This window comes from Elephas maximus, chromosome 4 (assembly GCF_024166365.1).
Source record: "Elephas maximus indicus isolate mEleMax1 chromosome 4, mEleMax1 primary haplotype, whole genome shotgun sequence".
NCBI lineage: Eukaryota > Metazoa > Chordata > Mammalia > Proboscidea > Elephantidae > Elephas > Elephas maximus.
In genome coordinates this window covers 173,880,477-173,893,236 of record NC_064822.1, presented here as the reverse complement: position 1 = coordinate 173,893,236, position 12,760 = coordinate 173,880,477, and the positions used below count along the sequence as shown (strand labels likewise).

Here is a 12,760-nt window from a genome sequence, read left to right as displayed (position 1 = left end):
GGATGTTTGGACAGCAGCTAGCATTTCTGGCTGTAAGCGCCTTTCTAGAACTGTTAACTAACAGTCAACCACCTCGCGCCTCTGTGTTTCATTTCCAGATGAACAGGAACAACAAGTGAAATACAAACTGAAGTGTAAAACCATTGCTCAATTTAGGGACCATGTAAGCTAGGAACAACATCTCAGTGACACACAGGGACTCATTAGGAAGACTGCCCACTGTAGGGTTTATACGCTACCAAAAGGCTCTAAAAAGCTCACATTCTGGAAGTCAGACAGCCTTGAGTTTGAATCCCTCAGCGTCTCCTTATCTTTACAGCACCTTGCACATAGTCGGTGTTCAATAAATGGTCACTGTTATTATTCATGGCCTATTATGTAGCATCTGGCCAAACATCAACCTATTAAAGAACTAGCAGTTATTTCATAGATTTCCAATCCAAAAATACATTCAGATAGTACTGGTACACGGGAATGAATCTAATTGGGATGATGTGTGTGCGTGTGTGTGCTGTGTTTTACAAACTGAGGTTACTTCTAGAACTAAACACCAATAACCAAGATTATATAAATCAATCTGGAAGTAAGAACAAGGTACAACAAAGGAGCAGCCCCCTAACATGCTCCTACGCAAAACCTGCAGTGTGAACTCAGGGTCAGAATTCAACCTCCATCAAAGTGGAAAACAAAAAGTCCTCTTATTTAGTCCAAGATATTTATATAACCCTATTTTTTTTTTTTATTCAAATATGGTGGCTTTATTTCTAGAACTGTCCCAGTATTAGGCCTCTATCAATCAGGCACACAAAGACCTCAATGGTATGAGCAGTTTTCCTCTTCTAGGAAGACTACCCCTGGATACCTACATATTTGCCTGTCTTACATGCTTTCTACCTTTCAGTTGGCCATAAACTCGCCATACTTCCAAAATGGAATCCTGCTGGAGTTTGTTACGGCCACCAATCCATCTCTCTGATTATCATCAGAGTGGATGACTCCAGATCTGTTTCTCCATCTATTAAAGGAGGCTGTTGGACCCACTTATTTTTGAGCGTCCTTCTAGTCTAAATATGCTGTGTGCACCTTGGGGCCCTTGACTACTATTTGTTGTTGATAATCCTGATAATGACGACAACCAATCTCCCTAAGTCTGTTATCAGAACAGACCCTGGAGGAGGAGGAGGAGCTTGGACAGTCCATAATTAATAGCCCGATCTATAACTAGAGTGGAGGTGATTAGAGCCCAACAGTTGCCAAAGGATATAGTGCACTCCTCCAAAAAAAACTTCCTCTTTTGTGTTCAAAGACACAGAATAGACAAGGGAAAGGCTCCATGTCCCTGCAAAAAGAGCCCTGGATATGGAATCTGAAGATAGGTCTGCCACTTTTTAGCTATGTGCCCTTGAGCACACAGATAGTCACTTTCTTCTTCTGACACTCAATTTCCTATTAAAAAAAAAAAAAATGAGAATACTTTCGTCTCTCATAAGCTATAATATAAAAGGGTTATATGTGATGATATATGTGAAGATGCTTAGAAACATGGCACCTAGCAGGGATTCAATAAATGTTAACAGGTAAACTGAGTGAAAACGAACAACCGCTCCCCCATTTTTTTTTCTAATACTTCTCTATGCTGAGGCAACTTGATTACACACTTGGGAAACAGACATGTTTCTTTCTTTCCAGGATAGTTCTTCCCTCTTCCCAAGATAACAACAGTCAGTGGATGAAGCAAGAAGGCTTGGAAATGAGTCTCTGAAGAACTACAAAAATGAGTTGTTACCTAGGGCCAGACAGGTAAATGGTGCTCCAAATACACATGCTACAAGATATCTGGCTACCCATTAGGAAGTGCAAGAGTCAAGGAAAAGAACAGAATATATTCCTGAATTTTCATATTTGGGCTATGTCAATTCAGTGTCAAGTTTAATTCCTGCCTTAAAAAACACTAATGGTTATATGGTGCTTCCTCAGTACCAGGCACTGCTCTTGGTACTTTACAAATATAACTTGATGGAGGCCTGACAACAATCTTTTGATGTAGGTACTATTGTTATTCCCGTTTGGCAGGTGAGAAAACTTAAGGCACAACAAAGTTAACCTGCCCAAGATCACACAGGTTGTAAGTGGAGGACTGAATCCAGACAAGCTCCTCCAGAGCCTACGCCACACTATCTCTGGAGTTTCTTGATCATTATAATTGTAACATACTCAGCGAGTGCCTCCTAAATCCACTGTGCTCAGTTTTTAAGTTTATCTCACAATAACAAGAGAACGGTGATATTATGCCTATTTTATAAAGAAACGGAGACTCAGAGGCTTAAAATAACCTATCCACAGTCATGAAGCTAACAAACGGCAGAGCTGGAATTTAAACCAAGGTTTATCTGACCCCACCTTCTTCCTACTGTACCTGACTGTCTCCTTTCAAGCACTGGCTTTATCAGAGAGTAAGAGCACAACGAATGCCCCCAACCAACAACACTCAATCCCTCTTTCTCTCTACATCCCTCATTTCCCTTCGTAGACTCTCAGTGCCCCGGTAACCAGCTGCTGTTGAATCGACCCCAACTCAGGGCGGCCCCATGTGTGTCAAAGCAGAATTGTTCTTCACAGAGTTTTCAATGGCTGGTTTTCTCAGTAGTAGATCACCAGGTCTTTCTTCCAGTGCGCCTCTGGGTGGACTTGAACTTCCAAGCTTTTGGTTAGCAGCCAGGTGTGTTAACTCTTAACGCCCCGTAGTCACCTCTTATTCCAAACAGCATTTCTCAAACCCACTTTTCCAGATGAGGAAACTGAAGCACAGGCTTCTTTTTCAGGGTTTCAGACTCCATATGCAGTGGAGCAGGGCAATTTAATTTCGCCTCCTCATTCTTATTGCCTGACCACCACCTCATAGTTCCCCTATTCGTCTGCCCCAAAGTCTCTCTCCTTGAAGGGCAAAGCCCCACTGTAACATAAGCAAAGCTATTTTCTTTGTACTCTGTCACTACTATAATCAGAATTAAACATAGTGAGCTCTCTTCTTTCTAAAGGAGATAACTAACCCAATTCACTATCGAATCGAGCATTCTCATGCTCGGCTCACAAAAGTGCAAGTGTTTGGGAAATCCTCTCAAGTACTTCAGGCCCATAAACCATAAGCAAAAGGCGAAACAACTTAAAAACATTCCCACTGTGAAAAGGAGGAGTTGGACATGGCCACGGACTTAGGCTCTGACAGCACTTGGCCAGGAGTGGTAAGTGGAAACCAACTTACAGGGAGATCAAGGATAGGAAGAGAAAAATCGGAGGGAGTAAATCTGGAGTTCAAATGAGTTTAGCCACAAAGGGAAGAAAAAGTATTGAAGGAGGTAATAAGGTCCAAAAAAACCCCCAAAACCCATAGCCACCGAGTCAATTCTGACTCATAGCGACCATACAGGACAGAACAGAACTGCCCCACAGTTTCTTAGGAGCGCCTGGTAGATTCAAACTGCCGACCTTTTGGTTAGCAGCTGTAGCACTTAACTACTGTGCCACCAGGGTTTCCCGATACGGTCCAGTCAGAAGTTTTTCCTCCTCCTTCTCCTATAAAAGAAAGTTCCTATTTATTGCTGGGTATCTGACATATAGTTAAGTACTAAATAAACATTAGTTGATTCAACACAATAGCCAAGTTTTCTGTTGTATTTTTTTTCTTGAAAAACATGATTTATAGCTGCCTCACATCTTTTGTGAAAAGCAATAATAAATCATGTTAAATGATTATAGCCTCCACAATATACAGATATGAATAGATACAAATAGAAGCTAAGATATGAATAGGATAGAACCCATGTATCCCTGCAAAGAAAGCAGCATATACTGTAGAAAAAGCACTGGATTTGGAGTCAACCTAGATTCAAAACTCAGCCCCATCTGTAGGTGGCTGTGTGGACTTGGGACTCTATTACGATTCCCAGTTTCATCATTTGTGAAACGGGGAATACTGCCACTCTCCTCACACAGCTGTTGGGAAGATTAAATTGGAATGAAAGCTCTTCATGAATATTGTCTGGTTTTTTTATTCCTGCATCTTCTCCACCAAAAGCAGAAATGGCCTACTCTGGGAGCTCACTAATACAAAGTGTATGAAAGTGCAGTGGTAGGCATATAGTCAACAGTAGGAGGAGAGATTATGATGGAGGCAAATGAAAGGAAGAAAGATGTTACATCTAGAGCGTGACTTGGAGTTGGGTGTGCTTTCACAGAAGAGAGTATTCAGTTATCCTTAAAGTATTCTTTGAACTGAAGAATAAAGATGCCGCACGCTACCTTTTCAAGTGAGCATGTAAAATTCCTGGAGGAAAAAATAATGGAGAGCTAGTGGTTCTTGGAGAGAGATTCAGAGAAGCTCAGAGAAGCGATTGGGTTCTATAACAAGACACTTTTTTACCACAGAGTTGTAAAATGGAAAGAACAAAAGAATAGTTAGGGTTTCAAGACACAGGGATGGAATCCTGGCTCACACGTATGACCTTGGGCAAGTTGCTTAACAGATCTAGAGTCTCAGTTGCAAAATGTAGATAATACCTCATAAGGATTGCTGTCAAGATTAAATGAGATAATGAAAAGGAAAGCTATTAATGCGATACAAGTAACAAGTATTATTAACAGATTCTCCACCCACTTAAAACATAGTACGTCCATGACCTTGGGCGTGATTTCAGTTCTTTGCGCCTCGGTTTCCTCATCTATAAAATGGGAAGGATGATACCATCTACCCTATAATCACTCTGAGGATCAAATGAGACATCATGCCTAGAAAAACTGTACAGCGCTATAGGTATATAAAGAACTGCCATCGTTGATGATAAGTTTTTTGCTTGTCAAGAGCCGTGTTTATGCAGAGAAGCACGTCTATTCATACTATACAGGTGAGAAAGCCTCGCATGCATTTGTGCATCCAAGTGTGGGGCACAGGACACAGACGCACATCTAAGGATTCCGGGGGTGTGACTTGCACGCTTGGAGGGAGGACTGTAGGACAGGCTGCTGGGCCAGAATCAGGGGAGTGGGCACTGGAGTGGGGGCAGGGGGACGCAAGATGCAAGGATCCGAAAGGCTGGGGGCACGAACACGCATGCCCAAGCCGGAAACGTTTTCGGGGGAGAGCAATGCGCATCCCCGGAATGATGGGGGTGGGGAGGGATGCGATGTGCAAGCCCGGAGGGCGGCCCGGGGGTGTGATACCGCACGCCCGGGGCCAGGGCTCTTTACCTTGTCGCTGTAATCCCTCAGGACCCGCTCGATAGCCCCCGCCTCGCCGGCCCGGACGATGTAGAGGGCGCGCTCCTCATCCATGGCCGCAGGTGCGGGGGAGCAGCGGCCGCTCTGCGCGCCCAAGCCGCTGCCTCCAGGTAAACGCCTCGCGCCCCCGCTCGCTCGCTCCTTCCCAGCTTCCTTCCTTCCCTCCTTCCCTCCCTCCCTCCTGCCTCCAACCCGCCAGCCTCCGCCCGGGCAGGCCCGACGTCACCGCCCCTCAACTTTCACCCCGCGACGTCACCGCTCCCCCAGCAACCGGCGCCTCGCGGCCGCCCCCGACAAGGCCCAGGACTCGAGGGAGGCCTGGCGAACGGCCTGAGGCGGGGTTAGGCCCGAGGCGCTGTTTGCTCTCCTGCCTTTCCCCGCCTCGGAGAAGAATCCAGCCTCTTAATTGGGATTTCACAGACTGAAATCTTGTCTCCCGACCCTCCTCTATGAATCATTCTCAGCGGACGAGAGCGACTGGGCTCTTCGCCGCCTATCTATGAGCCAGCGGCTCTATAGACTACAATTCCCCGCCTGCAATGGGGGCCATCCCATTCTTCCACCTAATTTACTGGAGTGTCGAATGGCATGCCGGGATTAGTAGTCATCCAGCGGGAAAGACGTCCCTCCAAGGGCATGCTGGGAACTGTGGTCCTGCGAGGGCCGGAAACGGGAGTCTGCGGCCGCCTGAGGGCAGCGGCGGAGAGACCGTTACAGGGAGTGTCTAAGGTCGGCTCTGCCTCGTTTTTGTTCCTTACGATGCGGGTTGTCCTGCCCCAGCCTTGGCTGCTTGGGCTGGTTGACCGTCGCGGAAACTGGCACCTCTTGGTGGGAACCGTCAAGCACCGGTTCAATTCCCTCTCTTCTCATTTAGCGGTTTCGGTTTCTATGAAATTCTTTTTCTTCCTCCCTTCTTTGCGGTCAGATTATGTATACGGGTACAGTAATGAGGGAAGTTGCAGACAGTTTATCTGGATAAAAGGAAACACGGGGATTTTTGCCTTAATAATAATCGCTGTCCATTTATCGCGTGCCAACGGGACTCCAGACTCCGTGTTAGGTAGTTTCCATTTATAGCCTCTAATTCTCACAACACAGACTTTTGTGGAACCGAAGGGAACCTGACTCGGATGGGTTAGGTAATTTGTCCAAAGTCACATAGTCAGTAAATGGAGAAGTTGGGATTTGAACCCGGGATATTCTACAAAGGCAGCTGGCTGCTCTACAACCACCAGTAAAACTAATAATAACTGATAGTAGTAATCAAGATGATGATAGAGGCTCAACGTTCTAGGCACTCTGTTACGTATTTTACCTGTAGTATCCCGGTTTCTCCCAAACTCATTTAAACATTGGAGAATTTATGCTGTGCCAGGCACAGTTCCACAGAATGTGAGTACAGTACGTCCAAAACAAAGTCCCGGCCCTCACTAAGCTTCTGTTGTAGTGAGCAAACCTACGAGGAAGGCATTAAACTCATTTTAAGGTGAGGAAACTAAGCCTTGGAGAGGTTAAGAGATGTATTTGTCAAGACTGCAGAGTTTGGAAGCTGAATTTAAACTCGGAGCCTGTGCTCTTTCTGCTCACCAAGATACATATTAGGGAATGGCTAAATTCTTCAAGCTGATTTCCAGTTTTGCACCCCAAGCAGCCTTTACCAGAAACCATCTTTGACGCCTCCCCAGTCCACCTCTTATTCTTGAGCTGTATTGAAGAACTAGAGAGGGCAAAGATTTATTCATCTAATAATTACTGAGTTTCTGCTATGTGTCAGATATTGTGCTAGACACGGGGGATTTGGAGATAACGACAAACATGGAACCTCAGTTCATGGAGCTTTTGGTCTTTCTGTGGGTTATACATTTCATGTGACAATTTTTTTTTTTTTGCATATTTATTGAGCCGGGAATTAGGGTAGGTGCTGTGTCTGTAATAAATTAAGTCAGATTTTAATCCCTCTCTTGAAAAAACACACTTCTTAAGAAGGTTATGGAATAGGAAGCCACATTCCTTACGTAATGGTGGTTGTTGTTAGGTGCCATCAAGTCGGTTCCGACTCATAATGACCCTATGCACAACAGAATGAAACACTGCCCGGTCCTGAATGGTAGCATCTTGCAATTCGTTTTTAACAGTTTACAAAACATTTTAATATACATTACTTCAATAGATCATTGAGGAAGGTATTGGACCCACTTCATAGATAAGAAAACTGAAGCTCAGGTGAGTTAAGTAACATGACTGGGACTCAAACTCAGAGCTACAACAGAACAAAGTATTTGGCTGCCTATTCTGTGTCCAGTTCTGTGTCCAGTGCTTTTTGAGTATCCATATATTTATTTTTGGCGCAAGGGCTCCCAGAGAGGATATTAACAAGTATAAAATACCTGAGTAGAGACTGTTTCTTTTAAAAAGGGTCTTACACGTGTTGTGCTAGAAGTGTCTATTTACCAGAAATAGGCTATGTTTTTAAACTACAATTCTGTACTTCTAACAAAGAGATTTAAAAATGTGAAACCACCACCCAGGTCAAGATATACTACATTTACAGCAACCCAGGAGACTTGCTTCTGCCTCCTGTTTAGTCAGTACTCACAAGTAGGTACTGTTCAACTTCCATTGCTCTAAGTTAGTTCTGCCTATTCTAAAGCATCTCGAAAATGGAAGCCCATAGTGTTTCTATTTGGGGAGGTTAATAGCTAACATCAGTAAGCTTTGCTTTAACTCTAAAGAGTAGACAGAAAGGTTAGGGGCCAGTGAGTTTATGTTAATGGGGGAGGAACAGTTTGGAAAAGGAGGGTGAGAATGTACAACTTGAAGAATGTAATCAATGTCACAAAAGTGCACAAGGAGAAATTGTTGAATTGGTGTATGTTCTGCTGTGTGTGTCCTCAACAACAACAAAAAATAAATTATTTAAAAAAAATGTGAAACCACATGAATTAATGTGTTGGGAAATTGTACCTTAGTAATTTTAATTAAGCGTTAATATTCTGATTTTATAGATCAAAAGGATCTTTGACTCTAACTCAAGTCATCCTTTGACCACTGACGAGACTCTGGTCCCAGAAAAACTAAGTGACTTGTCCAAAGTCAATAGTTAAAAGCAGAGTCTGGGACTAGAGCCTAGACTAGCTAAACCTGGGCCACTGCATCACTGTACCTCCCCGAATGTTCAGTTACGTGAAACTTACAGTGACTAGAGCCTCTAGTCCAGCACTGTATCCAGTTCTTGTTGATTCTTGGGTGGCATGGTACCAAGGAACGAGGTTTTACAGCCTGGGTAATCAAAACAACAAATATTTATTCACAAACCATTGCTCTGAGAGATAGTAATATAATTCCATACGTATATATGGATACTGCTTTACAATTCTCAGAATACTTCCACACAGATTATGACTGAATCCTTACAATAGCTGAAAAATGCAAGGTCAATAGGACAGTCATTATCTTCATTTTTACAGAGAAAAGGGAAGTTCAGGGTGTTGATTGGCTTACGCATAAGCAATAAGTCTGCTAGTAAGTGGTATAATCAAGGGCTAGAGGTGCTGTGGGCTCTGATAGCATAAAATATTGTGGACTTTCAGGTTAGGGCCAATGAAAAAGGCTGCAAATAGATACTAGTCATTTATTTTTGGACTTTGATATAGCCTGCTGTGGCATTTCCTCTTACCGTGTCAGTGGGCTAGTTGGAGTGTGCCAAATTGAAGTTCTTTTAAGAACACCTGGTGCTAACTGCTTTTAAAATCCAAATCTTCCAAATGTGATACTTTTCATACATTTTCTTTGGAAGAAAGCAGACATTTAAAAACTAAACAACTCTTCCGCGTAGTTGCTATAGCTCAAGGATTGGAGTCCAGACAACTCTACTAATTTATGATTTGGCCTGTCACCTGGCCACCATTACCCTACTGTGTGAAGCCTTCCTAAGCACATTGCCCTCAGCTATAAATTAAGGGATTGATCCGGATATTTTCTCAGTTCTAAAATTTTGTGATTTTAAGAACAACAATAAAACCACATTTGTATGTGTTCATCATTTAGAAGAATCTATCAATAAGCAGACCAGTCCCTGGAGAAGGACATTGTGCTTGGTAAAGCAGAGGGTCAGCAAAAAAGAGGAAGACGCTCAACGAGATGGATTGACACAGTGGCTGCAACAGTGGGCTCAAACATAGCCACAGTTGTGAGGACGGCACAGGACCGGGCAGTGTTTCATTCTGTTGTACGTCGGGTTGCTATGAGTCGGAACCGACTTCATGGCACCTAACAACAGTAATAAGTGGGGTTGTGCAAATCAGTATGTGGTCTTTGGTAATTGAAAAATCTTTCTCTTCACACTACTAATGCTTCTGGTAAGTGCACCCAAATTAAATGTTGATTTATTGCATTTACTCAAACTTGTCTGTATAGTAATTGTGTCTGGGGCACTTAAAATTTTTCATTGCTTGGGTGATCATTAGCAATGTAATGGAAATAGCGTTTGAGATTTTCTCAGGTTCCATGTGTAGGAAAGTGGTCAGAAGGGGTATTAGAGGCAAGGATAATGAGGGCATGAAAAAGGGGATTTCTGTCAGTGGGATAAGGAAGAGTTAAATCTGAGAGGTGTTTCATAATCAGTGACAACTCTATAACCAGCCAATCAGACTTGACATTCCTGAAAACATTACCTTGCAGTTCCGTAGGACAAAAAGTTAAAATAGAACCGAGAGACAGGAGAACTTCTGTTGTGGTCAGCTTCAGATCCTTGTGCATATTATTTTATCTCTGGATCTCATATATAAAATTAGAATTGTACTAGATGACTTCAAAGCTTTTTTTAAAATGCTTAAAAAATATTACTTCATCCAGCCTTTCATCACCTTTCTGAGGTTCCTCAGTAATATTCCCAGCACTGCAGTTGCGAAAATTGAGTCCATGCTGTTAGTCCTTGGCAAATGTACCTATAGTTGTTTAATATTGATTGACCATCCACAGTGGGGCTCTCAAATTATGCACACGAAATGGGCTCTACCCTTGAGGAGTTTTTATTTATCCAAGAGTTGGAATGTGGGTCAGACCCATTTGCATCTCACTGGTTTGGAATCCCATCCAAACAACACCTCTGGGGAAAACCCAGCGCTTTGGGTGGCAGTGCTATAATGTGGCGAAAGAACCTGGACTGGGAATTGGAAACCCTGGTTTTTAGTCCCAGCTCACAGTGTGAGTCTCAAAAGCTGATCGTTTGTTAAATTCCTGAAAACCCCACTGGCAACCGATTTTTTCTGTCTGACAAGAGAAAACCTAAAAGCCGGAAGATTCTAGTTTGAATCTTAACTCTGCTTCTGGGTGTTCAGGGATAAGTCTCTTGCCCTCTTTGAAACTTGATTTTCTCAACTATAATGAGCATAATACCTGCATTGCAGGAGGACATGAGGGTTAAAAGAGATGGCTTTCCAAGCGGCCAGCACAGCAGGCCTGGTGCGTTAGTTGAACTAGAATGAAAAATGCAAACTCTCTCCCCAAGGTGTTGTGAAGATTCAGAGATGAAGGTCATGTTGCTTTTTTCTATTGATGCACAAATATCATAAATGTGGTGGTTATTGTTACTGTTGTTTTTTAACAACAGGAAAGTAATTACAACACACTGCTTTGGTCTTTAAGCCTTGGAGTTGGTGATTGTAACATCTTTAACACTGATATGCTATACGACAGTTTGGGGATAGTGACTGTCATACATGTAGATACACGTACACACGCACGCAAACTTCATATCGACGCCTTTGCAATGAAGTTGGTGATTCACGTGTCAGAGAAAATGTGTTCTCATAACCCTGCTTCTCTCCACTTCCTTTTTAAATCTTCAATGCAGTAATGCACTAATTTACTTACCAACATTTGATTAAACGCTTAAGATTCAACCCTAGGAGGAGGTAGCAGTGGACAAAGGATTATTGTTATTCATCATCAACACATTTTAGTCTTCCCCTCGAGTTGCCTATGAAGGATTAGTATTTCCCTGAAAGGAGGAGGACAGAATAAATTGTGTGTATCACCAAAGAACTGCCAGCTCCTTTCAGCTGGGGGCACATACCGGGAGCTTTTCCCATATTAGTCAGCTTTATCTCAACTTTTGGGCAGTGCCTACATCTGAATTTCATGGGCTTCAGGGTCAGTCAAAACAGAATTGTAGGGTTGTTGAGGTCAGAGGCCACCGCTGTCAAAGGGTAGTGACCTTAACAGCAAGCGGTAGCCAGTCCACCCCCCCCCCAAGTGACTTCATTCTAGTAAATGCTTGGCTCACAGCACCTCCCCCGCAGAGCTTTTTTTCAACCTAGTAATAAAAATCCTCCTGTGACCTGGTTTTTTTTTTTTTTTTGACATTATTATTGATTTTCTTTTGTTCCTGTTTCTCTATAGAATGACCGATCTTGGTCCTTGTTGAAGTATTGGTTTGTATGTACCCTGGGAAATGCTGGAAGGAAAGCCAGTAGCGCCGTTATCTTCCAGAGAGTGGAATGCCACCTCAGGGGTAGGGGAGGATCCCATGCCCAGCTTAGAAATTGCCTTTATTTAGCACACGCAGGAATTTCCTAGAACTTGTGAAACTCTCTCCCATCCCAGTAGGCTCTATTGCTACGGTCAAGGTGGATTTAAAACCTGCAGAGCAGCTTAGGAAGTGGGGGATGAGGGTGCGGGGGGGTGGGATGGAAACAGAAATAGGAAGGAGGAAGAGGCTGTGTGCCTTAGTAGAAGGAGCACAGACTCTGGAGTTGAGCAGTTTTGTTTTCAGATCCCAGCTCTGCCACTTACTGTGTCACCTGGGACAGGGCACTAAGCTGCCCAGAGCCTCTTTTCTTCATCTGTAAAACAGAAATGATTATACCACTAACACTGTACGGAGGTTGTGCGACGTGGAGGTGATGACTCTAACGTGCCTGGCACATACCGTTGTGTTGTTAGGTGCCATCAAGTAGATTTCGACTCGTAGAGACCCCTTGTGACAGAGTAGAACTGCCCCATTGGGTTTTCTAGGCTGTATTCTTTACAGGAGCAGATCTCCACGTCTTTCTCCCGCAGAGCCGCTGGGTGGGTTCGAACCACCAACTTTTCGGTAAGCAGCCAAGTGCTTAACCATTGTGCCACCCAGACCGCTAGCCTGGCCCATAGTAGGCGCAATAGATGGGAGGGAGCCTCTATGGATTAAAATGCAGAACCGGTTCAGAAATGTGCCACATATCACTCAGAAGCATGAGGTGAGAAAAGAGGTTGCCAACTCCGCATTTAGAGATTGTCTTCTGCCTTGACTACGTTTCAGTTCATAAGAAGACATTTTGCAGTGGACTCTTTCTATAGAGGTGTAGCATGGTGTCGGGACATTTTGGATATTATCCCTGTTATAACAGGGGCAGAGTTTGGTGATCCCTTGAGAATTCACTGCCCTAAACCTCTCAGCGGCATTTCTCTGCTATTGGGAAGCTGATAGCAAGTATCAGCACTTGAG

General features: G+C 43.6%; 1 protein-coding gene across 8 annotated transcripts in view; it reads right to left on the bottom strand.

Annotated features, from left to right (window-relative positions):
- Window positions 1-5,433, bottom strand: part of RIC8B (RIC8 guanine nucleotide exchange factor B) — a 136,053-nt gene extending 130,620 nt beyond the window's left edge. For all 8 annotated transcript variants that reach the window (XR_007517379.1, XR_007517380.1, XM_049884263.1 and 5 more), the window contains exon 1: window positions 5,245-5,433. Coding sequence is in view for 6 of the 8 variants with exons in the window: in XM_049884263.1 (XP_049740220.1) it covers window positions 5,245-5,328 (84 nt within the window). In the remaining 2 variants the exon portion in view is untranslated. The remainder of the gene's footprint in view (window positions 1-5,244) is intronic.
- Window positions 5,434-12,760: the final 7,327 nt, after the last annotated feature.